The sequence below is a fragment of the Salvelinus fontinalis genome, chromosome 2 (genome assembly GCF_029448725.1).
Source record: "Salvelinus fontinalis isolate EN_2023a chromosome 2, ASM2944872v1, whole genome shotgun sequence".
Taxonomy (NCBI): Eukaryota; Metazoa; Chordata; class Actinopteri; order Salmoniformes; family Salmonidae; genus Salvelinus; species Salvelinus fontinalis.
Window position 1 is genome coordinate 27,710,986 of NC_074666.1, and position 26,658 is coordinate 27,737,643.

Sequence of the window (26,658 nt, forward strand, 5' to 3'; positions counted from 1 at the left end):
CATGTTTCTGGACGTTACACATCTCCTATAATATGTGGTGTTAAAGACTCTGGTGACTGTGGATTGTCGTTCAAGTGCTGTCTGTAAATCCAAATGCTGTAACCCCCGATATAGACTTGCCATTATCTTGCAGCTTCTACTGTCTGGAAATGTGGTCTAACCCAGGCCCTGACATTTTTACCCCTGCCGAATTAAGAAGTCAGAGTGGCATGAAGTTTCTGCATATGAATGTAAGAAGTCTTCTGCCAAAACTTGATTTTGTGAATATATGGATAAAAACTGCCGACCCTGACGTATTTATGCTTTCTGAAACCTGGCTCAAAAAATCTATTGCAGACAAAAATATTGGCATAAATGGTTACAATGTTTTTAGTGCAGATGGTAAATCTAAGGGTGGTGGTGTTGCTGTATACGTAAAAGACAAGTTTGTGACGGTCGTTCTGACTTCTGTTACTAAACCTCAGCAATTTGAATATCTGTCTTTGACCTTAAATCTCGGCTCATCTTTAAATATTGTTGTATCTTGTTGTTATTTACCTCCATCTGCTACTGCTGGCTCTCTGGATGTTATTTTTGAATTGTTATCACAGCATGTGATCAGAGTTTGTCCTGATGGGTTATCTGAATCAGGACTGGTTAACATCTAGCTCTGATCAACTCTAAATTCTATGCAATACCTATAATCTCACTCAGATTGTCAACAGTGTAACTAGGTTGAATATAAAGTATCCTCTGAAATCCTCTTGGATTAATTTGGTCTTAACCAATACTCCTCATCGTTTTAATGCTTCTGGTACTTTTGCAAATGACATAAGTGATCACTGTGCTATTGCCTGTGTGAGAGATGGTAAAATTCATAAGCGATCTTCACGTGTCATTACAAAAAGAAACTGGAAGCAGTTTGATATTCAAGGTTTTTATTTAGCATTGAATGGAATAGAATTTAATTAATCCCTGATGTTGAATTAGCCTTTTCTTCGAACTCTGGGTGTTGCTATGACCCAGAAACTGAAAGCAGACCACTACCTTAAATCTACTTCGGAAAATGTAAATAATCCCTCCAAATGTTAGCAAGTAGTGAAAGGTTTGGAGTGCAAAAAAGATACACAGCTTCCCAAACGATTCTTGGTAGACACACAGATTGTAACTGAGAGAACTTCTATTCTGAAAGCCTTAAATCATCATTTTCTAGATGCAGGCAGTTTATTTGAAAAGGTTAAAGGTATAAATGAGCCCCCTGTGAATTTACCTGACACCCCGGTGCACTCCTTCGCCAGGTTCTCTTTCTCATCCTCCTCTGTTTCAGAAGTGTGTGAAACCCTGAAAGAAATTGGTAGAATGATGAACTAGTCTTATAGCTTGAGGGTAGAAGCTGTTCCAGGTCCTGTTGGTTCCAGACTTTCTTTTTTGGTTCCAGACTTGGTGCATCGGTACCGCTTGCCGTGCAGTAGCAGAGAGAACAGTCTATGGCTTGGTTGAGTCTTTGGCAATTATTAGGGCCTTCCTCTGACACCGACTGGTATAGAGGTCCTGTATGGAAGGGAGCTCGGCCCCAGTAATGTACTGGGCTGTACACGCTACCCTCTGTAGCGCCTTGCGGTCGGATGCCAAACAGTTTCCATACTAAGAGGTGATGAAGCTTGTCAAGGTGCTCTCAATGGTGCAGCTGTAGAACTTTTTGAGGATCTGAGGGCCCATGACAACTCTTTTCAGTCTCCTGAGGGGGAAGAGGCGTTGTTGTACCCTCTTTTCGACTGTGTTGATGTGTGTGGACCATGATAGTTTGTTGGTGATGTGGAAACAGAGGAACTTGGAAACCAAGGAACTTGAAGCTCTCGACCTGTTCCACAACAGGCCCGTCGATGTGGATGGGGCCGTGCTCGGCCCTCCGTTTCCAGTAGTCCACGATCAGCTCCTTTGTCTTGCTGACGTTGAGGGAGAGGTTGTTGTCCTGGCAACACACTGCCAGGTCTCTGACCTCTTCCCTGTAGGCTGTCTGATCGTTGTTGTGCATCATGAAAATATTGTCTCATTTACATTGTGTTGATTATTGCTGAGAGGGGATTCTTTGTCAAAAACAGAGTAAAGATGGCCTCAAGATGGAGCCTTCTAGAGGACAAAGTAACTAGGCTAATGCACATCGCAAGCTGCTCCAAGGATTTGGGCAGTTTTGACTCCCAAGAGCAGCAGCTCACTTTGAGCAGGCCAAGAACCGTCGCAAACACAAGTAAATTAGAGGCAAATGATTGTGTTCTTCAGGCCCAGTCCTAGCAGTTCTGCTGCCACCCTAGGCCAGATCAACATATGCCACCCCTGTGTCATGTATAGTATAAAGATCTGGAATGGATTGATAGATTAGAGTAGAGTAATGATATGTATCGTGGCACAATTGGTGCATTTCAGTTGAGCTTATTCAGTAGCACTTGGAAACGAAACATTGTTGCCAACTATTCTTTTCGGATAGTTACAATGTTGCAATCACTAGGCAATCAACTGCCTAAAGTAGGACACAGAGTTGTTATCAATAAGCTACATATATCACACATGACACTAGTCACGACCCCACAATAGTTCAAATTACAATAAACATTTATTATCAACCAGTAGAACTGTAAAAAGAGTGAGATATAATTTGTGCTTTCATAAATGCATTGCGCTTGATCATTGTAAAATAATCTTTCTCTCAATGAACCAGCCTTAACCGATTTTGTTTATTTACATATCGAATTTGATTGTCAAACATCAGTTTGATAATTTCTTCATTTTGTGGCCGCAGTCTTAGCGCAGTACAAACATGATTTTTCCTCAGACACACTAACTTGAGCTGTTTAGAGAAAACCAACATTGTTTTTCTGTGAGCTACTGGAATCTGGTTACGTCCTGTCTAGTCCCATCCTTCTTCCTCCATGGGGCCAGTAGGACTGACGTTTCCCCTTTTCCACTGTGTCCACAGGTAGAATGTAAGAAGGCCCAGCCCAAGGAGGTGATGTTCCCACCAGGCACGCGAGGAAGGGCCAGGGGCCTGCCCTACACCATGGACGCCTTCATGCTGGGGATGGGCATGCTGAGTGAGTATGGACCAACACTACTCCAGCACAGTCCAGCACACTACTCAGTGCCACACGGTAACGCACTCCCTAACACTCACTCTCCAATAGCTGTGCTATAGTAAAGGTCTCCATAGATGAATTGGCCAAACCATTGGTTTTTGGATTGCTAGACCTTATGGTATTAGATGGAAACCAATGTGCTGGTGATATAAATAGTCTAACTAATGTCATGTTGTGATAGAGGAAAGGGTACTCAGATTAACTGGGTGGTGCTCCTCATTGAGCTATTCCAAGGTGTGCCATTTCTGTGGCCACAAGTGGTCTATTTTTCTGGCTCTGGTGAGTCCCAGGTGGCCCTGGGCGTAGGGAGCAGGGCACCACATTATCAGGATAAATTAAGAGGAAAATTGGGGTAATGTAAAATGATGGATTTATCACTCCGTCTGTGTAACCCCTGCTGTGGGTAATGACGGGGACACGGAGGGGTGTCATGGGGGGGAGGCATCATCTGTAGGGAGCCAACTGTAGCTCTATCTCTTCTGTCCTCTCCTCTCCCTCATCACCATTCAGCTCCCCATCCCTCTCTCTCTCTCTCTCTCTCTCTCTCTCTCTCTCTATATATATATATATATATATATATATATATATATATATATATATATATATATATATATAGATATAGATATATACCTCACCTCTCAGCGGTGTTGCTGAGGGCATGACATTGATATCAGACTGATTTTACTGATGGTAAGAGTGAAGGTAACACCCCGTAAGTGGTTCTGTCAGCACCGTAGTTCCCCGTCAAGATTTCTTCAGTTTGAACTATTAAACAAGCGCAGTGAACTTTTCAGAACTTATTACGGATCAATGCGTCACTGTGGAGGAGGGGGAACACAGTGTGCTCCGGAGGGAGAAGTGGGGCTGTGGAGGAGGGGGAACACAGTGTGCTCCGGAGGGAGAAGTGGGGCTGTGGAGGAGGGGGAAACAGTGTGCTCCGGAGGGAGAAGTGGGGCTGTGGAGGAGGGGGAACACAGTGTGCTCCGGAGGGAGAAGTGGGGCTGTGGAGGAGGGGGAACACAGTGTGCTCCGGAGGGAGAAGTGGGGCTGTGGAGGAGGGGGAAACAGTGTGCTCCGGAGGGAGAAGTGGGGCTGTGGAAGAGGGGGAAACAGTGTTCTCCGGAGGGAGAAGTGGGGCTGTGGAGGAGGGGGAAACAGTGTGCTCCGGAGGGAGAAGTGGGGCTGTGGAGGAGGGGGAACACAGTGTGCTCCGGAGGGAGAAGTGGGGCTGTGGAGGAGGGGGAAACAGTGTGCTCCGGAGGGAGAAGTGGGGCTGTGGAAGAGGGGGAAACAGTGTGCTCCAGAGGGAGAAGTGGGGCTGTGGAGGAGGGGGAAACAGTGTGCTCCGGAGGGAGAAGTGGGGCTGTGGAGGAGGGGGGAAACAGTGTGCTCCGGAGGGAGAAGTGGGGCTGTGGAGGAGGGGGAAAACAGTGTGCTCCGGAGGGAGAAGTGGAGCTGTGGAGGAGGGGGAAAACAGTGTGCTCCGGAGGGAGAAGTGGGGCTGTGGAGGAGGGGGAAAACAGTGTGCTCCGGAGGGAGAAGTGGGGCTGTGGAGGAGGGGGAAAACAGTGTGCTCCGGAGGGAGAAGTGGGGCTGTGGAGGAGGGGGAAAACAGTGTGCTCCGGAGGGAGAAGTGGGGCTGTGGAGGAGGGGGAAAACAGTGTGCTCCGGAGGGAGAAGTGGGGCTGTGGAGGAGGGGGAAAACAGTGTGCTCCGGAGGGAGAAGTGGAGCTGTGGAGGAGGGGGAAAACAGTGTGCTCCGGAGGGAGAAGTGGGGCTGTGGAGGAGGGGGAAAACAGTGTGCTCCGGAGGGAGAAGTGGAGCTGTGGAGGAGGGGGAAAACAGTGTGCTCCGGAGGGAGAAGTGGGGCTGTGGAGGAGGGGGAAAACAGTGTGCTCCGGAGGGAGAAGTGGGGCTGTGGAGGAGGGGGAAAACAGTGTGCTCCGGAGGGAGAAGTGGGGCTGTGGAGGAGGGGGAAAACAGTGTGCTCCGGAGGGAGAAGTGGGGCTGTGGAGGAGGGGGAAAACAGTGTGCTCCGGAGGGAGAAGTGGGGCTGTGGAGGAGGGGGGAAACAGTGTGCTCCGGAGGGAGAAGTGGGGCTGTGGAAGAGGGGGAAACAGTGTGCTCCAGAGGGAGAAGTGGGGCTGTGGAGGAGGGGGAAACAGTGTGCTCCGGAGGGAGAAGTGGGGCTGTGGAGGAGGGGGAAACAGTGTGCTCCGGAGGGAGAAGTGGGGCTGTGGAGGAGGGGGAAACAGTGTTCTCCGGAGGGAGAAGTGGGGCTGTGGAGGAGGGGGAACACAGTGTGCTCCGGAGGGAGAAGTGGGGCTGTGGAGGAGGGGGAACACAGTGTGCTCCGGAGGGAGAAGTGGGGCTGTGGAGGAGGGGGAAACAGTGTGCTCCGGAGGGAGAAGTGGGGCTGTGGAAGAGGGGGAAACAGTGTGCTCCGGAGGGAGAAGTGGGGCTGTGGAAGAGGGGGAAACAGTGTTCTCCGGAGGGAGAAGTGGGGCTGTGGAGGAGGGGGAAACAGTGTGCTCCGGAGGGAGAAGTGGGGCTGTGGAGGAGGGGGAACACAGTGTGCTCCGGAGGGAGAAGTGGGGCTGTGGAGGAGGGGGAAACAGTGTGCTCCGGAGGGAGAAGTGGGGCTGTGGAAGAGGGGGAAACAGTGTGCTCCAGAGGGAGAAGTGGGGCTGTGGAGGAGGGGGAAACAGTGTGCTCCGGAGGGAGAAGTGGGGCTGTGGAGGAGGGGGGAAACAGTGTGCTCCGGAGGGAGAAGTGGGGCTGTGGAGGAGGGGGAAAACAGTGTGCTCCGGAGGGAGAAGTGGAGCTGTGGAGGAGGGGGAAAACAGTGTGCTCCGGAGGGAGAAGTGGGGCTGTGGAGGAGGGGGAAAACAGTGTGCTCCGGAGGGAGAAGTGGGGCTGTGGAGGAGGGGGAAAACAGTGTGCTCCGGAGGGAGAAGTGGGGCTGTGGAGGAGGGGGAAAACAGTGTGCTCCGGAGGGAGAAGTGGGGCTGTGGAGGAGGGGGAAAACAGTGTGCTCCGGAGGGAGAAGTGGGGCTGTGGAGGAGGGGGAAAACAGTGTGCTCCGGAGGGAGAAGTGGAGCTGTGGAGGAGGGGGAAAACAGTGTGCTCCGGAGGGAGAAGTGGGGCTGTGGAGGAGGGGGAAAACAGTGTGCTCCGGAGGGAGAAGTGGAGCTGTGGAGGAGGGGGAAAACAGTGTGCTCCGGAGGGAGAAGTGGGGCTGTGGAGGAGGGGGAAAACAGTGTGCTCCGGAGGGAGAAGTGGGGCTGTGGAGGAGGGGGAAAACAGTGTGCTCCGGAGGGAGAAGTGGGGCTGTGGAGGAGGGGGAAAACAGTGTGCTCCGGAGGGAGAAGTGGGGCTGTGGAGGAGGGGGAAAACAGTGTGCTCCGGAGGGAGAAGTGGGGCTGTGGAGGAGGGGGGAAACAGTGTGCTCCGGAGGGAGAAGTGGGGCTGTGGAAGAGGGGGAAACAGTGTGCTCCAGAGGGAGAAGTGGGGCTGTGGAGGAGGGGGAAACAGTGTGCTCCGGAGGGAGAAGTGGGGCTGTGGAGGAGGGGGAAACAGTGTTCTCCGGAGGGAGAAGTGGGGCTGTGGAGGAGGGGGAAACAGTGTTCTCCGGAGGGAGAAGTGGGGCTGTGGAGGAGGGGGAACACAGTGTGCTCCGGAGGGAGAAGTGGGGCTGTGGAGGAGGGGGAACACAGTGTGCTCCGGAGGGAGAAGTGGGGCTGTGGAGGAGGGGGAAACAGTGTGCTCCGGAGGGAGAAGTGGGGCTGTGGAAGAGGGGGAAACAGTGTGCTCCGGAGGGAGAAGTGGGGCTGTGGAAGAGGGGAAACAGTGTGCTCCGGAGGGAGAAGTGTGGCTGTGGAGGAGGGGGAAACAGTGTGCTCCGGAGGGAGAAGTGGGGCTGTGGAAGAGGGGAAACAGTGTGCTCCGGAGGGAGAAGTGGGGCTGTGGAAGAGGGGAAACAGTGTGCTCCGGAGGGAGAAGTGGGGCTGTGGAAGAGGGGGAAAACAGTGTGCTCCGGAGGGAGAAGTGGGGCTGTGGAAGAGGGGGAAACAGTGTGCTCCGGAGGGAGAAGTGGGGCTGTGGAAGAGGGGGAAACAGTGTGCTCCGGAGGGAGAAGTGGGGCTGTGGAGGAGGGGGAAAACAGTGTGCTCCGGAGGGAGAAGTGGGGCTGTGGAAGAGGGGGCAACAGTGTGCTCCGGAGGGAGAAGTGGGGCTGTGGAAGAGGGGGAAACAGTGTGCTCCGGAGGGAGAAGTGGGGCTGTGGAGGAGGGGGAAACAGTGTGCTCCGGAGGGAGAAGTGGGGCTGTGGAGGAGGGGGAACACAGTGTGCTCCGGAGGGAGAAGTGTGGCTGTGGAGGAGGGGGAAACAGTGTGCTCCGGAGGGAGAAGTGGGGCTGTGGAAGAGGGGGAAACAGTGTGCTCCAGAGGGAGAAGTGGGGCTGTGGAGGAGGGGGAAAACAGTGTGCTCCGGAGGGAGAAGTGGGGCTGTGGAGGAGGGGGAAACAGTGTGCTCCGGAGGGAGAAGTGGGGCTGTGGAGGAGGGGGAACACAGTGTGCTCCGGAGGGAGAAGTGGAGCTGTGAAGGCGGGGAGTGCTCATGTGAGAATATTAACTGCCAACTTATTTGGAGACACTCTTATCTAAATGAAATTGGAAAAAGCAGGACAGCGAAACATTCCTTTGTATAATTTGCATTTGGAAAAACCCCAGAGCCGGCCTCATTATTTAACTGTAAGGTTCTTATACGCCAAATCTCATTAAATCCTGTCCCTAGTTCCTTTGTTTACTGCACCTAATCTAGCCATTTATCTTTATTGTGTTGTGCCCGATGTATGTTTGCTGAAATTAATACACATTTGAACCTGGGCAAAGTATGGGTGTACCAGATGGATAATTGATTTTAAAGTGAATCAGAACTGTTGAACCATAAAATAGGTACATTAGCATGCATATTAATAACGCAAATAAGAGGGCCTGGAAGCAGCCCCGGGGCCAGATCCACTGACAGCCTTTATTTACAGCCTTTATTTACTGAGATGGCGGGCGGCGGAGACGCTAGGTTCAACACGCCAGAGTAATGAGTTCTCCCCCTTCTTCTCCTCTACTCCTTCTCTTCTCCTCCCTCTTTTTGTCTTCTGTCTTCTCAGACTCAGATCCTCCTAGTTAAAAACCCCTTTGTGTGTTTATGTACAGATGCCATATCTTAATTAGACCTAGTTTCACACAGCAGGAAAATAATACTGTAGCAACAGGAAATGTGAATTGTTATGTGGATTATAATTAATGGACATATTTCTTAGTGGTAGCTACATTTTTTGTTAGGGCAAATCAAGTCTGACATTTTAAAGTGGAAATTACACATTTTAGAAGCCTTTTTAAACCATGAATATTAGGGATGGATGATATATCTGTGAAAATATTGGAATCGACCGATATTAGCTAAAAATGCCAACATCGACATCGGCTCCGTGTCTAGTTTAACGCCGATGTGCAAACCGATGTCAAAGCTGACATGTGCATACCTATATAACGTAGGTACATGACGTAATGACACCACATACAATTTTGCGCTACACCTGCAACACAGCATTCCTAACCTAGCCCACAATGTTGCTGTGTGGATCAAGCAGTCAACAAGTCGAGCAGTCATTTGAAAGAGTTTCAAAGGTGAAATCTATTAACGCCAAGATAATTCATTGCCCTTGACAATCAACAATTCTCTGTCGTGGGTTATGTTGGCTTTCGCCGACTGGTCGAGCACCGGTACACACTACCAAGTGCGCTATTTTGTAGATGTTGCCCTACCAGAGTTACACAGTAATAGCGTCACAGCTATTAGCTTCACAACTGACATTTGGGCCAGCGATATCAGCCCCATGAGCATGCTGAGTCTGACAGCACAGTGGGTCATTGAGGATTTCGTACTGAGGGAAGTCGTATTGCATGCTCATGAATGTGCTGGTTGTCATACCGCTGATGCCATTTCAATGGCATTTGAGAACATGTTTGAAACTTGGAAACATGAACACACTAGCTAGCTCCATTCAAACAACTGACTCGAGAAATAAGCTCATCAACTGCGCCTGCAGCAGACGTGATACCCTCTGTCATGGCATTGAAAAGCCTGCTCAACAAAACTGCCGACACAGCGAAACTGTGAACAAGCGATTCGGTGGCATTCTCTCTTTACTGTGTCGCCGTCATGCTCGATGCAGGACTGCTACATCGATGCAGACAGGAAGAGAGGCCACGGACAGACAGAGCTGAAACTTCACTGCTTGACATGTATGATGAAATCCTTGTTGAGAATGAAACAACTGAACAAATGAACAACGAAACAGCACAGCAAGTAAGTGAAATAAATAGGTTTTGGTTATGTTTTACTGGTAATGGGGACATACGTAAATGCCAACAAAATAACTTTTTGGTCAGTGTGGTGTGTGTGTGTAACCTTTATTTAATTAGGCAAGTCAGTTAAGAACAAATTCTTATTTACAATGACAGCTTACCCCAGCCAAACCCGGACGACGCTGGGTCAATTTTGGGCCGCCCTATGGGACTCCCAATCACGGCTGGAGGTGATACAGCCTGGATACAAATCAGGGACTGTAGTGACGCCTCTTGCACTGAGATGCAGTGCCTTAGACCGCTGCGTCCATGTGTGTGTGTGTTAACTATTTAACTGTTCTAGAATGCTTGAAAGGCCGCAAACATTTTTAATATCGGTTATCGGTATAATTTTCTTTGACAAGGACAATATCGGATATTGGCCAAAAATCACTAATGAATATATTACACGTTTCCATTTCCTGCTGTGCAGGAAAATTACTGCAACAACAGGATGATCAAATTAAGATACACCATCTGTACGTGTGTAAATGCTTGCCCCCGCACTTCTTAACAATGACACATTACATATACACACATGCAGGCTGCTGATTGGGGTGACTGAATACAGTTGAAGTCGGAAGTTGACATACACTTAGGTTGGAGTCATTAAAACTTGTTTTTCTGCTAGCTGCGCCACCAGAGTCTCTGGGTTCGCGCCCAGGCTCTGTCGCAGCCGGCCGCGACCGGGAGGTCCGTGGGGCGACGCACAATTGGCCTAGCGTCGTCCGGGTTAGGGAGGGTTTGGCCGGTAGGGGCACATTGGTGCGGCTGGCTTCCGGGTTGGAGGCGTGCTGTGTTAAGAAGCAGTGCGGCTTGGTTGGGTTGTGCTTCGGAGGACGCATGGCTTTCGACCTTCGTCTCTCCCGAGCCCGTACGGGAGTTGTAGCGATGAGACAAGATAGTAATTACTAGCGATTGGATACCACGAAAAATTGGGGAGAAAAGGGGATACAATTTTTAAAATTTTATTTAATTTAATTGAAAAAAAACTTGTTTTTCAACCACTCCACAAATGTCTTGTTAACAAACTATAGTTTTGGCAAGTCGGTTAGGACATCTACTTTGTGCATGACACAAGTAATTATTCCAACAATTGATGACAGACAGATTATTTCACTTATAATTCACTGTATCACAATTCCAGTGGGTCAGAAGTTTACATACACTACGTTGACTGTGCCTTTAAACAGCTTGGAAAATTCCAGAAAATTATGTCTTGGCTTTAGAAGCTTCTGATAGGCTAATTTACATAATTTGAGTCAATTGGAGGTGTACCTGTGGATGTATTTCAAGGCCTACCTTCAAACTCAGTGTCTCTTTGCTTGACATCGTGGGAAAATCAAAAGAAATCAGCCAAGACCTCAGAAAAACCCTTGTAGACCTCCACAAGTCTGGTTCATCCTTGGGAGCAATTTCCAAACGTCTGAAGGTACCACGTTCATCTGTTCAAACAATAGTACGCAAGTATAAACACCATGGGACCACGCAGCCGTCATACCGGTCAGGAATGAGACGCATTCTGTCTCCTAGAGATGAACGTACTTTGGTGTAAAAAGTGCAAATCAATCCCAGAACAACAGCAAAGGACCTTGTGATGATGCTGGAGGAAACAGGTACCTAAGTATCTATATCCACAGTAAAACAAGTCCTATATCAACATAACCTGAAAGGCCGCTCAGCAAGGAAGAAGCCACTGCTCCAAAACCGCCATAAAAAGCCAGACTACGGTTTGGAACTGCACATGGGAACAAAGATCGTACTTTTTGGAGAAATGTCCTCTGGTCTGATGAAACAAAAATAGAGCTCTTTGGCCATAATGACCATCGTTATGTTTGGAGGCCAAAAGGGGGAGGCTTGCAAGCCGAAGAACACCATCCCAACCGTAAAGTACGGGGGTGGCAGCATCATGTTGTGGGGGTGCTTTGCTACAGGAGGGACTGGTGCACTTCACAAAATAGATGGCATCATGAGGTAGGAAAATGATGTGGATATATTGAAGCAACATCTCAATAGATCAGTCAGGGAGGTAAAGCTTGGGTCTTCCAAATGGACAATGACCCCAAGCATACTTCCAAAGTTGTGGCAAAATGGCTTAAAGTCAAGGTATTGAAGTGGCCATCACTAAGCCCTGACCTCAATCCCATAGAAAATCTGTGGACAGAACTGAAAAAGCGTGTGCGAGCAAGGAGGCCTACAAACCTGACTCCGTTACACCAGCTCTGTCGGAAGGAATAGGCCAAAATTTACCCAACTTATTGTGGGAAGCTTGTGGAAGGCTACCCGAAACGTTTGGCCCAAGTTAACCAACTTATAGGCAATGCTACCAAATACTAATTGAGTGTATGTAAACTTCTGACCCACTGGGAATGTGATGAATGAAATAAAAGCTGAAATAAATCATTCTCTCTACTATTATTCTGACATTTCACATTCTTAAAGTAAAGTGGTGATGCTAACTGACCTAAGACTAAAGATTAAATGTCAGGAATTGTGAAAAGCTGAGTTTAAATGTATTTGGCTAAGTTGTATTGTAAACTTCCGACTTCAACTGTATGTGTCCTGTTTGAACGTCTGTCTGTCTGTGAATGTGTCTGAGAGTGTGGCACTCTGATGCTGGAGTGTGTGTATGAGAGAGAGTGTGTGTGTGAGTAAGGTTTTCTTTCTGTCTATGGGCACATGGCAGCGGCTGCTCTGTATGCTCCTGATGTGCTGTAGCCCTCCCCCATGTCCTGCGCCAGCGGCCCCAGTGTCAACAGAACGCCACAGAACAGTATTCACGCCATGGCCTTTAAATACCAGCTCCTGACCCCCCCCCCCCCCCCCCACTCCCGGCATGTAGATGTGCCTTATTTAACTCTCTGCTGGGATAGTCAGCACACTGTTACCTACCTACCGCACTGCAGCAGGAGGCCCAGGTCAAACACAGACACACACACACACTGGCTAAAATATCTTAGCTATTCCCTTTTAGGGCTTTTACTGAACTCCATGTGGTTGGTTCAATCACAATTTTTTGGTGATGGTGTTTTCTACATGCACAGTCTAAATCAGGGGTCTCCAACCTTTTCTAGCATGAGAGCTACTTCAAAAAACATTTTACGTTGCGAGCTACTCATTTTCTTTCTAGCTTTCAAATAGGAACATTCTTCTCCTCTGCCCTGCAACTCTTCCCCAGGTTCTTAGTGTACAAGAGAAAGTAGTGCACTGTTTTCTGTCAATATACATGTTAAAATAATGGTTCATTAACAACTCTAAGGGGGCCCATATAAAAATATACATTTTTGCCCTGTTTTATATTTTGCCAAATGATGTTCTCAGTTACATTTTTCCTGGTTTTAGATTTTGTTTTGTTTTTCAGTCTTAAAATTAGAATTTTTCATAGATAGCAATGAAATTTGATGTTCTGAGTCTATTTCAATGCTTAAATAACATCAGAATATATATATATATTGAGAAGGTTTTGGGGAAAGTACACTAAATTACCAAATGTTTGTGGATACCTGCTCGTTGAGCATCTCATTCCAAAATCATGGGCATTAATATGGAGTTGGTCCCCCTTTCCTGCTACAACATTCTCCACTCTTCTGAGAAGGCGTTCTACTTGATGTTGGACCATTGCTGCAGGGATTTAATTATATTCAGCCACAAGAGCATTAGTGAGGTCGGGAACTGATGTTGGGCAATTAGACCTGGCTCGCAGTTGGCGTTCCAATTCATCCCAAAGGTGTTCGATGGGGTTGAGGTCAGGGCTCTGTTCAGGCCAGTCAAGTTCTTCCACGCCGATCTCAACAAACCATTTCTGTACGGACTTCCCTTTGTGCACAGGGGCATTGTCATGCTGAAACAGGAAAAGGCCTTCACCAAACTCTTGCCACGAAGTTGGAAGCACAGAATCGTCTTGAATGTAATTGTATGCTGTTGCGTTAAGATTTCCCTTCAGCCTCAGACCATTGTTCCTCCTCCACCAAACTTTACAGTTATCACTATGCATTGGGTCAGGTAGCATTCTCCTGGCATCTGGACTGCTAGATGGTGAAGCGTGATTCAGCATTCCAGAGAACGTGTTTCCACTGCTCCAGAGTCTAATGGCGGGGAGCTATACACCACTCCAGTCGATGCTTGGCATTGAGCATGGTGATGTTAGGCTTGCGTGTGCTGCTCCAGCATTTCATGAACGTCCCGACAAACAGTTATTGTGCTTTGGAAGTATGCTTGGGGTCATTGTCCATTTGGAAGACCCATTTGCGACCAAGCTTTAACTTCCTGACTGATGTCTTGAGATGTTGCTTCAAAATATCCACATAATTTTCCTACCTCATGATGCCATCTATTTTGTGAAGTGCATCAGTCCCTCCTGTAGCAAAGCACCTCCACAACATCATGCTGAAACCCCCGTGCTTCACGGTTGGGATGGTGTTCTTCGGCTTGCAAGCATCCCCCTTTTTCCTCCAAACATAACGATGGTCATTATGGCCAAACAGTTTTATTTTTGTTTCATCAGACCGGAGGATGTTTCTCCAAAAAGTACGATCTTTGTCCCCATGTGCAGTTGCAAACCGTAGTCTGGCTTTTTTATGGCGGTTTTGGAACAGTGGCTTCTTCCTTGCTGAGCGGCCTTTCAGCTTATGTCGATATAGGACTCGTTTTACTGTGGATATAGATACTTTTGTACCGGCTGCGTGGTCTCCTGGTGTTTATACTTGCATACTATTGTTTGTACAGATGAACGTGGTACCTTCAGGCGTTTGTAAATTGCTCCCAAGGATGAACTAGACTTGTGGAGGTCTACAACTTTTTTTCTGAGGTCTTGGCTGATTTCTTTTGATTTCCCCATGATGTCAAGCAAAGAGGCACTGAATTTGAAGGTAGGCCTTGAAATACATCCACATTTACATCTCCAATTGACTCAAATGATGTCAATTAGCCTAACAGAAGCTTCTAAAGCCATGCCATCATTTTCTGGAATTTTCCAAGCTGTTTAAAGTGTGTGTAACTTCTGACCCACTGGAATTGTGATACAGTGAATTATAAGTGAAAGAATCTGTCTGGAAACAATTGATGGAAAAATTGCTTGTGTCATGCACAAAGTAGATGTCCTAACCGACTTGCCAAAACTATAGTTTGTTAACAAGACATTTGTGAAGTGGTTGGAAAACATGTTTTAATGACTCCAAACCAAGTGTATGTAAACTTCCCACTTCTCCCTCCGGAGCACACTGTCCCCCCCCCCAACTGTGTATAGTGTATTTCTGTCAACCCAGAAGACGGTATCACACCAACTGGCTACACACAGAGTGATAGACAAGCTCGCGCACCACACAGACAGGGGCAATATTACTGGAAATTAATTGGCAGATATTGTGTTAGGTTTGTCTTTTTAAGCCAATCGTGGCTAACCAGGGGTGGGATAATGTCAATGTTGCATTGAATAGGTAATAGCTGGGAGCTTGCAGTGTCTGATACTTGTGAGATTTGTTTATGACCGTTTGCGGTGGAACTTGTGAAAAATGCATGTACTTTCAGAATTGTTTGGCAAGCTACTCATAGGTGGCCTGCGAGCTAACCTGTTGGAGACCCCTGGTCTAAATGCTAAAGTTGACAGTCAAACAGCAATGTGTGGTTTATTGTTGTGGTCATGGTGGTAATGATGCCGTCTCTTCCAATGATCACATCATTGCCAAATTCACAGTGATCTGGTGATGTGTTTTCTCATCAGTCCCCAAGAGGAAGGGTTGGAGCTCGTCTAGCCTCTCCTATTTCATTCCTGCAGGTCAAGTCTCCCCTCATCGCCCCTCAGCCAGAAGCAGCTTCTCACTTGGTCAGGATTAAATTGAACTTTGTCATGGGCAGCAAAAGGCTGATTGGATATTTATTACCCAGACAGACATGTTTCTTTCCCCTGGAAGTGGAAGAGCTGGCCTCTGAGCTGTCCTCTGTCTCTGTACCAACAGCCCTGGTCTAGTCTGGTCTGGTCTGGTCTGGTCTGGTCTGGTCTGGTCTGGTCTGGTCTGGTCTAGTCTAGTCTAGTCTGGTCTGGTCTAGTCTAGTCTAGTCTAGTCTAGTCTGGTCTGGTCTGGTCTGGTCTGGTCTGGTCTGGTCTGGTCTAGTCTGGTCTGGGGTGACGCTAAGATAACAGCAATCATCACAGTCATACAGTATTAATGTACCTCCAGAGAAACGATGCTGATACATCCCTCTTAGTATTTGTGTAACTCCAGAAGAGATCATTGCCAACAACTATATGTATTGATAATGTTTAGCTGGGGAAAGCAAACAGAAAGTGTCCGGTGACTGTACTGTAGAAAGTTAGTTGCAGTGTATGCTCACTAGAGAGAGCAAATCTGTTTGAAATAATGGACACTTTCACAGGGAACAGCAGACTAGTTTATCAAGTTATTACTCTCTGATAACCTTATTAAAGTAGAAGAATATCTGCAGTGAAACAGGCTTTTCCTGGTATTGTCTGTTTAATGCTATCATGTGTGTGTTCTCTGTACATTTACCAGTGGACTCTGGTAATTTGCTCCTGGCCTGAGGGAATCCCTTTTTACTGGCTAATTCAGTCAAAGTTTTGGCCGGAGATGATAACAGCTTTTTATGACAGATAAAGGCTTTGAAATATTCTCGCTAACAATGTGTTTGTGTGATGATCAAACATATTTTTCTTGATCTGTGATTCGATCATACCTTAGTGTGGATGATGATCAGTCAAACTCACTCACTCACTTACTCACCTGTTCACGCTCTCACGTTTCTCAGTATACAGAGGAATACACACACACACACACACACACACACACACACACACACACACACACACACACACACACACACACACACACACACACACACACACACACACACACACACACACACACACACACACACACACACACACACACACACACACACACACACACTGCCCAAACACACACTCTGTTTCTCAATATGTTCCCCCAGCTGCTACTGTTTGAAACCTGTCCAGATAATTAACTTGTGGGCTGGTGGTTGTAATGAGCGTCTTGACAGCAGAGGAACAATAAATCAGCTGCTTTTAACTTTGTCTTGTTGGCCCGCCAGGTCTGCTTCAGCTTCGCTCAGCCCCCTCACACACACAAACACACACACACACACACACACACACACACACACACACACACACACACACTCATATCACACATACACAGCTCTCCATCCTCCATCCGGCTGGCACTGATACAGCAGTGTGTGTGTGTGTCTCTATACACTGAGAACTGGCCTAATTTCCCCAGTGTTTCCTGGTGTGTTTCAACTAGTAACTGTTCAGCTGACATATTGTTAATTTTCCCATTTTAAGAAATGTATCAACAATGAGCAATGCAAGGGAGTAGACAGGCCCAAAATAACTTGTGAGCCCTGTCATCAATAAAAACATTCAGCGTCAGCAGTGGTAGCTAGCGAAGACCACAACAGATGGCAAATGAATTGCCACATGATACACACACTCATTTTGAAGCTGTGTATTTACTTACAAATGTTATTTAGATTTTAGTGTGCACATCACATTACGCTGCAGCACATGATAGATATACTTACAGTTTATCATCCAAGCCAATTTGGATATTGATATGGTTCCCAGTTATTTTCTCCTAGAGCCTCATCAGCTCATCAGTCATCATCAGGCTGGTGGAACAGGGAAGGTGCAGGCTATTTATTCATGCTAAGACATCATGACAGCTCTTGATGTGTGGCCTTCCTCAGTTGATTGGTTCACTTGATTGACTTTATTTGTAGAAAAAAAATACAAACATTCGGACCCAGAGGATAACTCATGAAAGCATTATGCAAAGTTTTATACTAAAGTATTCTCAGTGTGGGCCAGACATTTCCATGTCTATCTCCCTCTTGCAGAGGCAGAAAGTATGGTGGTTTTGACAATGCCTTTGTGCTGAATGAAGTCCTAAAGTGTTTTTTCACCTTTTATTTCTCAAGGTTACCCTAACATTGTGGCAACGTACGGTCGTGGATACACTGGATTCACCCCCAGCTACAGCTATCAGTTCCCTGGTAAGTCTGCTCTTCACATGTCTGTCTTAGAGCCCTGTTTAGCTCACCCTCTTCCCACACACACACACACACACACACACACACACACACACACACACACACACACACACACACACACACACACACACACACACACACATGAATACACAAACAAACGCTCACCAGATAAGCTGTGGAGTGAGTGATAAGTGTGTTACGTGTCTGGATTTCTGAACCAGCCTGTTGAAAGCTGCAATACGTGGTGTAAATAGCTTACTCTTTTTAGCCCGCGTATGAACGCCACCATGACCAAACAGCTAAAACGGAGGAGGGATGTTCAAGCCCTCAGCCTTTCTATCAATGTATGCAAATCCTTCTCTCGGGAGGCAGGAAAATGGCCAAAATTGTACACACAGTCACACAGAGTCAGATTTGAATGAGTTTTTATATCAAGTCCTATGTGCGTCAAAAACGAACAGACTTATTGTCTTAAATTAGCTAAAAGCGTTGACTTGGAGCCGGGTGGATCCCAGTGGATGAGTCCAAATTGAGCCCATGTGGTGTGAAGGTGAGCAGCTGTACCTATAGCCTGCAGTGAGCGGCGGGTGGGGGCCTCTGGCCAGGTAGATGTGGCGCTGTTATATAGCACGCCTTAGGCAGGCATCCTGTTGATTTCATGCTTTATTTAAGTACTTTACACAGAGTATGTTTGCCGCGGCAGACATCAGTCCCGCCACTGATAAGGCAGAATGGGAAATGTCTGACAACGACTCAGATCTTTGTAATAGGTTTAGAGGGGGGAGATACAGGTGTTCCACCCTGGGGTCAGACGTAATCATTTGTCGGAGGTGCCTGGGCTGTGAGCTGGAGGAGCACAGGAGGACTGGGGTGGAGGAAGAGAGGGAGGATGGAGGGAGGGAGGCCAGGAAACAATAAATTATTCATCTCTTCTTTGTAGAAGGATCCTACCAACATGAAAGATGTTCAGACATAGAAGTCTGCAGGGAAGGTTACCTATGATACCTTTACATCTCTGTCTGCATACAGTCAATACAACTCTATTCATCTATGGTTAGCAGTAGTGTTTGGCTTTATTTGCATTTGTTTCATAAGCTTTAATAGTCCAAATACTTTCTAGGGAAAAGTATTGGAACATTTTACCTTCACATAATACAGTACCTTCTGACATGATACAGTACCTTCTGACATGATACAGTACCTTCTGACACGATACGGTACCTTCTGACACAATACAGTACCTTCTGACACAATACAGTACCTTCTGACATAATACAGTACCTTCTGACATGATACAGTACCTTCTGACATGATACAGTACCTTCTGACATGATACAGTACCTTCTGACATCATACAGTACCTTCTGACACAATACAGTACCTTCTGACATAATACAGTACCTTCTGACATGATACAGTACCTTCTGACATGATATAGTACCTTCTGACATAATACAGTACCTTCTGACATGATACAGTACCTTCTGACATCATACAGTACCTTCTGACACAATACAGTACCTTCTGACATGATACAGTACCTTCTGACATAATACAGTACCTTCTGACATGATACAGTACCTTCTGACATGATACAGTTCCTTCTGACATGATACAGTACCTTCTGACATAATACAGTACCTTCTGACATGATACAGTACCTTCTGACATGATACAGTTCCTTCTGACATGATACAGTACCTTCTGACATCATACAGTACCTTCTGACACAATACAGTACCTTCTGACATGATACAGTACCTTCTGACATAATACAGTACCTTCTGACATGATACAGTACCTTCTGACATGATACAGTACCTTCTGACATGATACAGTACCTTCTGACATAATACAGTACCTTCTGACATGATACAGTACCTTCTGACATGATACAGTACCTTCTGACATAATACAGTACCTTCTGACACAATACAGTACTTTCTGACATGATACAGTACCTTCTGACATGATACAGTACCTTCTGACATGATACAGTACTTTCTGACATAATACAGTACCTTCTGACATGATACAGTACCTTCTGACATGATACAGTACCTTCTGACATAATACAGTAAGTTCTGACATGATAAAGCACACACTGTGTGTTGTTTATAACACATGTAGGCTCTATATTCTGAGTGTACAAAAAATGAAGAACACCTTCCTAATATTGAGTTGCACCCCCTTTTGCCCTCAGAACAGCCTAAATTCGTTGGCGCATGGACTCTACAAGGTATCAAAAGTGTTCCACAGGGATGCTGGCCCATGTTGACACCAATGATTCCCACAGTTGTGTCAAGTTGGCTCGATGTCCTTTGGGTGGTAGACCATTCTTGATAGACACGGGAAACTGTTGAGCATGAAAAACCCAGCAGCCTTGTAGTTCTCTACACAAACCGGTGCTGCCATAACCTGTTCAAAGGCACTTAAATATTTTGTCTTGCCCATTCACCCTCTGAATAGTACACATACACAATCCATGTCTCAATTGTCTCAAGGCGGGATCATAGATTTCCCCTGGATTCACCTGGTCAGTCAATGTCATGGAAAGAGCAGGTGTCCTTAATATTTTGTATATTACTCAATATTATTACGTTTGTATATTATTTTGTATATTATTACATTATTTGTATATATTACTTTTGTATATTACTCAAATGTAAACTTGTGTACTTGCTACGTCTCGACCGTTACCTCTGGAGGTAGTGCACAACCCCTGCCTGACAGTGGCCCCCTTGAAGCAGGGCAGTTTAACACTATTACAGTATAAATGGTAATAGCAGAGCAAAGTTTTTGCCTAAAATTTCAGTAACAGCCTGTGCAATGAAGCACTGAAAACTATGGAAGCCCATCCCCCGCATCCAAATAATGTCAACTGTGGATCATACAAATATAGATGTTTTTCATTTGTAAAGGTGGCACCACAGGTCCCAGAGTGGTGGTGGGGGGGGGGGGGGGTACCTGTCTGGGTATTGTTTTCCTGGTGCCCAGAGTTTTTCCTGATCTGGTAGTAGGCTTACCTAATCAACTCTGGACCCTAGCTGTAGAGTATGATATAGTAATAAGTTAGCTGTAAAAAAAATTGTTATATGGGCTATAATATGGGCTATGATGTGGCCTATGATAAAGGCTATGATGGGATCAAATGATCACGTCATATAAAATAAAAAAACTCCTGGCCCTAGGGAGGAAGAAAACATTAAAACGCTACACAGACAGAGACAACAACTGCGATTGGACAAAAACTAAGAAAAAAATGAAAAGTTCTGAGGGGCTGTATGCAGGTTGCAGGCCTTTGCATCTGTAATTAAAAGATACTTATACAGTATGCCATCACTATTGTGTTTATTGATTCATTCCAGTCAATCGTTTTGGATTAAAAAGGCCTGGGTAGACTAGCCATTCAAAGTGTAAACATAACCAAAAGGTATGAATAAATATAAAAGCGCAGGCCCATGGGAAACCTGTCTCCTGGTATCTGTGGGGCTGGGGTAGAAAGCCATGGCACCCACCCAGGCTGAGATATTATGACACACTGATGTTACAGTGCAGGTGTGTGTGTGATGTTTAATGATGACACACTGATGTTACAGTGCAGGTCTCTGATCAGTAGACTGGCTCAGTGGAGCAATGGGAGATGACGGGATGGGGAGGCTGGTAAAAAAGCAGGTGCAGTGTGTTTCCCCTCCCCCGCTGATCAGAGAGAGGAGGAAGAGGAGGGCACTGCGACCGTGAGCGGCGAAGCGTCAGGCAGACAGAGCGATGGTGGAGAGTTAACTTTTCACTCCCAGCTTATCCCCCCCTGGCTTTCCCTGTAAAATGATCCTCTCCTCCTGCCTCTACCACCACCACACACAGTGTATTCCTCTTCCAGGCAGCCCTCACCCAGCCGCCCGCCTGTCTCTCATATTGTCAATGACCTTGATGTAGAACATGGAAGGTGAAAGCACATTTGCTCGGTCCTTGTAGCTTTCAGGGATTTGCAGTAATCTCGGTTGCTTGGGAGGTTAAAAATTGACTTTGGTCAATGGAGTGGAACTCATTTTGTTTGAAGCACCCGCTGTAAGCCAGAGAGGGAAGAGGGGGGATATAGAGGATGTTGCATATGGCTGCATGTAGGCCACTGGCACTCATTTGATTAATATCTATGTTGTTTCTGGATATACTGTATGAGTGGTTTTATGGCGTCGTTAGTATTGAGTCATAGATTTTTTTGATTTATGTTTTTTTGTTGTTGTCAGTATTTGATTATGTATGGACTGGCTTAGTGCTGGTGGCTTTGTGGTTTAGGCTGGTATTTGACCTCTATTGTGACTGTGAAGCTTTTCACCTCTACTGTGATAGCTTTAGCAGGATCAGACATGCAATTAAGGGTTTGTTGGAATAGGCACGCTACTGCTTTAGTTACAGTACAAAATGTCTGCTAGTGGACTCTCTCTCTCTTGCTCGCGTAGAACCAAACACACACACATTTGGCTCTCTGACACCTATATCAACTGTATAGTACACAGATTCTCTGGCTCTTTCACACACATCTACAATCTCACTGAGGTGGTGTGTGAGGAGCAGTTTTGTGGCTGAGGGTATTTTTTTGCTGTGCGTTCCCTGGCCTTGTCACCACATCCTGCTGTTGTCATATATGTCAGCCGTGTCAGCTCTGTCCGGTGGTAGATAAGAGGAATGGGGACGCAATGTGCTACCGGACCATCCATCCCCCTCCGTATCTCCACCCCACGTTCCACCTCTCCTTCCCTCCACCACATCCACCCACACAGCCTGTCACTCAGAACCCCAGAGCACTGACGTTTTAAGTCTTAAATCAGGAGGAAGCATGTGTCACTATAAACTTACTCCAACCCAGCAGGGAATAGATGAAACCTTCAGTAAAGGCAGGGGCTGGACCGGAGAGACAGAGGACCAATTGTGACTGGGGGTCAGGGGTGACAGTTTGTTCCCACCCTGGTTGCCATGGCACCACCTCCTCCAACCTGATCCCCCATCATCAAAGGTGATGAGAGAGGAAATAACACCCGCCACGTCCTCCTTTCTTTCTCTGTTTTATTCAAGCACGCCGAAGCGCTGTGATGTCATTATGGAAATAAGCCATCTGGAAGAAGTGTTTGGGAATGCAAAGGTGGCACAAGTTATTGTGTTCTCCTGCATAGATGTCTCTCCCATTTCAAAGATGAAGATTCTTCTGACTTTCATTTCAGCGAGGGCTGTTGTTTGAAGCCCTGGGCGTGTATTGATGTGTACGTAGGCATATACACACACACAATCATAAAGATGCAGCATGTCAAGGTCGCAGCGACGTAGGGGATTCTGTGGAAATAAACCAGTGGCCTTCACTCCTTCTTCTGGCAAACGTAGGCATGCATACAGGCGCATGCACAGAAACACACACACACACACACACACAGAGTACCTCGGTCACACACCACATACACACACAGTCATATCAGATATCTATCAAACATCAAACATAGCCATGCATAATGTATGTACAATTAAATGCACACACACACATTCACAAACAAATGCCTCCACACACCATGACCCCAGGCCAGTGTTCTCATTAAAAGGACTTCATACCCTGAAATGTGATGTGGATAGAGATGGTGGATGAGGGTGTTAAATGCAGATCCATACTAATGGTACTAATGAAACACCTCACCATCGCCACCTACTCAGCCGTCTGTTCCACACAGCTATTTACTACATCTGGATCCCTTAGTAAATGTGTTTGTGCATACCTTGTGAAAGGAGACAAAGAGAGGAAAGGAAAGGAGAAAAGAGAAGAAAATAAAAGAGATGTGGAGAGGAATAGAGAGGAGAAGAAAGGAGTGCTGGAGTGACTGTCGCAGGCGAGTGCTCCCAGGGGCCACTGGGAGGGAGGGAGGGAGGGAGGGAGGGAGGGAGGGAGGGAGGAGAGTCTAGAGAGTGGATGGTCTGTATGTAAGCAGATGGGCCGCCTGACGCCACACTGACTCACAGATTGTCTCTAATTGAAAAGGCTGCTTATTAATCCAATGGGTGTGTGGAAGCAGGGGCCCTCTACGAGTCACAGGTCTTAAAATAGGGCCTGACGAGGGCGATCATCTGCACACTCACACAGCACTTCTCTTTGGCCCATGGCTCTGTCATCACTAACTTCTGCAGGTCTGACGTCAGTCGGCAGCGCTGTGTCACAGCCTAAGTAGCTTTGTGTAGCCCTGCAGGCTGGTCCCAGGTCAGCTCTACAGCTTTACCTGTGTCTCTCCTCTCTCTGTCAACGCATACTGATGTGAGAACCCAGTGCAGTGTGCTGTTGGCTGTCCTAGCAGGGCTCTGCAGGCTGTGTGTCTATATGGAGCCACACAGGGTCTTATGGATAAGGAATCTCCAGCCCAGTGTGTAGGTGGGATGGGAGTAGGGCTGTTGTGCCCTTCTCCCTGAGTGTGCAGTGCATTCCGAAGCCTCTCTCACTCACATGGCTCTCAGTCGCGTGATCGGATCGTTCTCACAGGCTACAAGTCAGACACATCAGGGACACAACTGCGCGCGTCCTTATCCAATTCCGAGGCGCATATTGAAGATATTGGAAGAACTGTCCACATTGACTTTTCGTCAGCCAACAAGATGAGTAGGCCTAATGAACCGCAAAAGCACTAGCCTATGTCAATTTACTAGCCCCCATAGTACAAAAGTCGATTTATTCCGTGTGAGAAATAAATATTCCAAACATAGTCTGGGACAGTTGTGGGATACGATAGATTCCAAATTAATACAACCACTAGCATCAAAAAACATGTTTTACACAATGTGGCTGACGCAACAGATCAGAACGTTTAGCTTAAAATGTTGATATAGTATTAGGCTATTTCTTCACATTATAAGCGCAGCAATGCGCACATGGTAGTAGGCTATAAGCGCAAATGTTCCATTAGCGGGAAAACACCCTTATTAGAAGTGACCGCAAATGCGATTATGCATGTAATGCTTTGATTATAAAGGTACATTTTTGTGGAGAATATTATCTTCCCCAAAGTTGAAACTCAAGGGCTGCTTATGTGTGCCAGTTAGGCTCTACACCGCTTGTAAAGCGGATTAATATGCTTAATTTTAAGAAGTTATTTGGACACTTTAGTTGTGATACAAACCTATGGGCTAGGCTACATGAGGACTATGATTTGAACAAGTCGCAAAAAAAGCCATTGTTTCTTATGCTGGGCATCATTCAAAAGTGATAATATATAATTCACAAGTTGTCTGACATTGTCACCCATCAGACTATTCTTGATTTAATCTTGTCTTTACATAAACAGTTGAAGTCAGAAGTTTACATACACTTAGGTTAGAGTCATTAAAACTCGTTTTTCAACCACTCCACAAAGCTCTTCTTAACAAACTATAGTTTTGGCAAGTCGGTTAGGACATCTACTGTGTGCATGACTGTAAAGGTTCTCGTGGGCTGAAGGAAGAGTGGACCAAGGTGCAGCGTTTAAAGTGTTCATGATTTAATCCAAAAAAACAAATCAAACAAAAAACAAGAGAACGAAAGCGAAACAGTTCTGTCTGGTGCAGACACAAAACAGAAAACAACTACCCACAAAACACAGGTGGAAAAAGGCTACCTAAGTATGGTTCTCAATCAGAGACAACGATAGACAGCTGCCTCTGATTAGACAGCTGCCCCTGAGAACCACACCCGACCAAACACATAGAAATAGACAACATAGAACAAAAACATAGAATGCCCACCCCAACTCACGCCCTGACCAACCAAATTAGAGACATAAAAAGGATCTCTAAGGTCAGGGCGTGACAATGATACAAGTAATTTTCACAACAATTGTTTACAGACAGATTATTTCACTTATAATTCACTGTATAACAATTCTAGTGAGTCAGAAGTTTACATACACTAAGTTAAGTTGTAAGTAAGTTGACTGTGCCTTTAAACAGCTTGGAAAATTCCAGAAAATTATGTCATGGCTTTAGAAGCTTCTAATAGGCTAACTGACATAATTTGAGTCAATTGGAGGTGTACCTGTGGATGTATTTCAAGGCCTATCTTCAAACTCAGTGCCTCTTTGCTTGACATCATGAGAATATCAAAAGAAATCAGCCAAGACCTCAAAAAAAGTATTGTAGACCTCCACAAGTCTGGTTCATCCTTGGGAGCAATATCCAAACGCCTGAAGGTACCAATTTCATCTGTACAAACAATAGTACGCAAGTATAAACACCATGGGACCACGCAGCTGTCATACCGCTCAGGGAGGAGACGCGTTCTGTTTCCTAGAGATGAACGTACTTTGGTGTAAAAAGTGCAAATCAATTCCTGAACAACAGCAAAGGACCTTGTGAAGATGCTGGAGGAAACAGGTACAAACGTATCTATATCCACAGTAAAACGAGTCCTATATCGACATAACCTGAAAGGCCGCTCAGCGAGGGAGAAGCCACTGTTCCAAAACCGCCATTAAAAAAAAGCCAGACTACAGTTTGCAACTGCACATGGGGACAAAGATCGTACTTTTTGGAGAAATGTCCTCTGGTCTGATTAAACAAAAATAGAACTGTTTGGCCATAATGACCATCGTTATGTTTGGAGGTAAAAGAGGGAGGGTTGCAAGCCGAAGCACACCATCCCAACCGTGAAGCACAGGGGTGGCAGCATCATGTTGTGGAGGTGCTTTGCTGCAGGAGGAACTGATGCACTTCACAAAATAGATGGCATCATGAGGGTGGGAAATGATGTGTATATATTGAATCAGCATCTCATGACATCAGTCTTTGTTTTGATTTAGAATGGACCATTATCAAGCATCATGCACGAAACAGGGGCAGGGGGGAAAATACATGTCATCTATACACTTAAATAGCGAATGGAGGACACTTTTCCCGTGGTTCATTTTCATGCCAGGTAGGTAGGCTATACTCCTGTTTTAAAGATAAGCAATGTGCTTAATATTAGGAAAGTGGAGAAATAAGTCTAGCCTATAGAAATCTGATGGGATCCTCCTCTTTTTAGTAGAAGCCATCACTCTGTTTTCTCTTGCAATTGCATAGCCTGTAGAAATGTTGCACAACACGAGCTCATGAG

The 26,658-nt window shown here is 46.2% G+C and overlaps 1 protein-coding gene across 5 annotated transcripts in view; it reads left to right on the plus strand.

The window, feature by feature from the left end:
* LOC129815418 (RNA-binding protein Musashi homolog 2-like) overlaps positions 1-26,658 on the plus strand; it is a 490,331-nt gene that overhangs the window by 301,507 nt on the left and 162,166 nt on the right. For 4 of the 5 annotated variants that reach the window (XR_008753427.1, XR_008753428.1, XR_008753429.1 and 1 more), the window contains exons 9-10: positions 2,954-3,068; positions 17,493-17,567. Coding sequence is in view for 2 of the 5 variants with exons in the window: in XM_055869225.1 (XP_055725200.1) it covers positions 2,954-3,068; positions 17,493-17,567 (190 nt within the window). In the remaining 3 variants the exon portion in view is untranslated. Of the gene's footprint in view, positions 1-2,953; positions 3,126-17,492; positions 17,568-26,658 lie in introns of all 5 variants that reach the window. The other variant, XM_055869219.1, reaches the window with a different exon arrangement.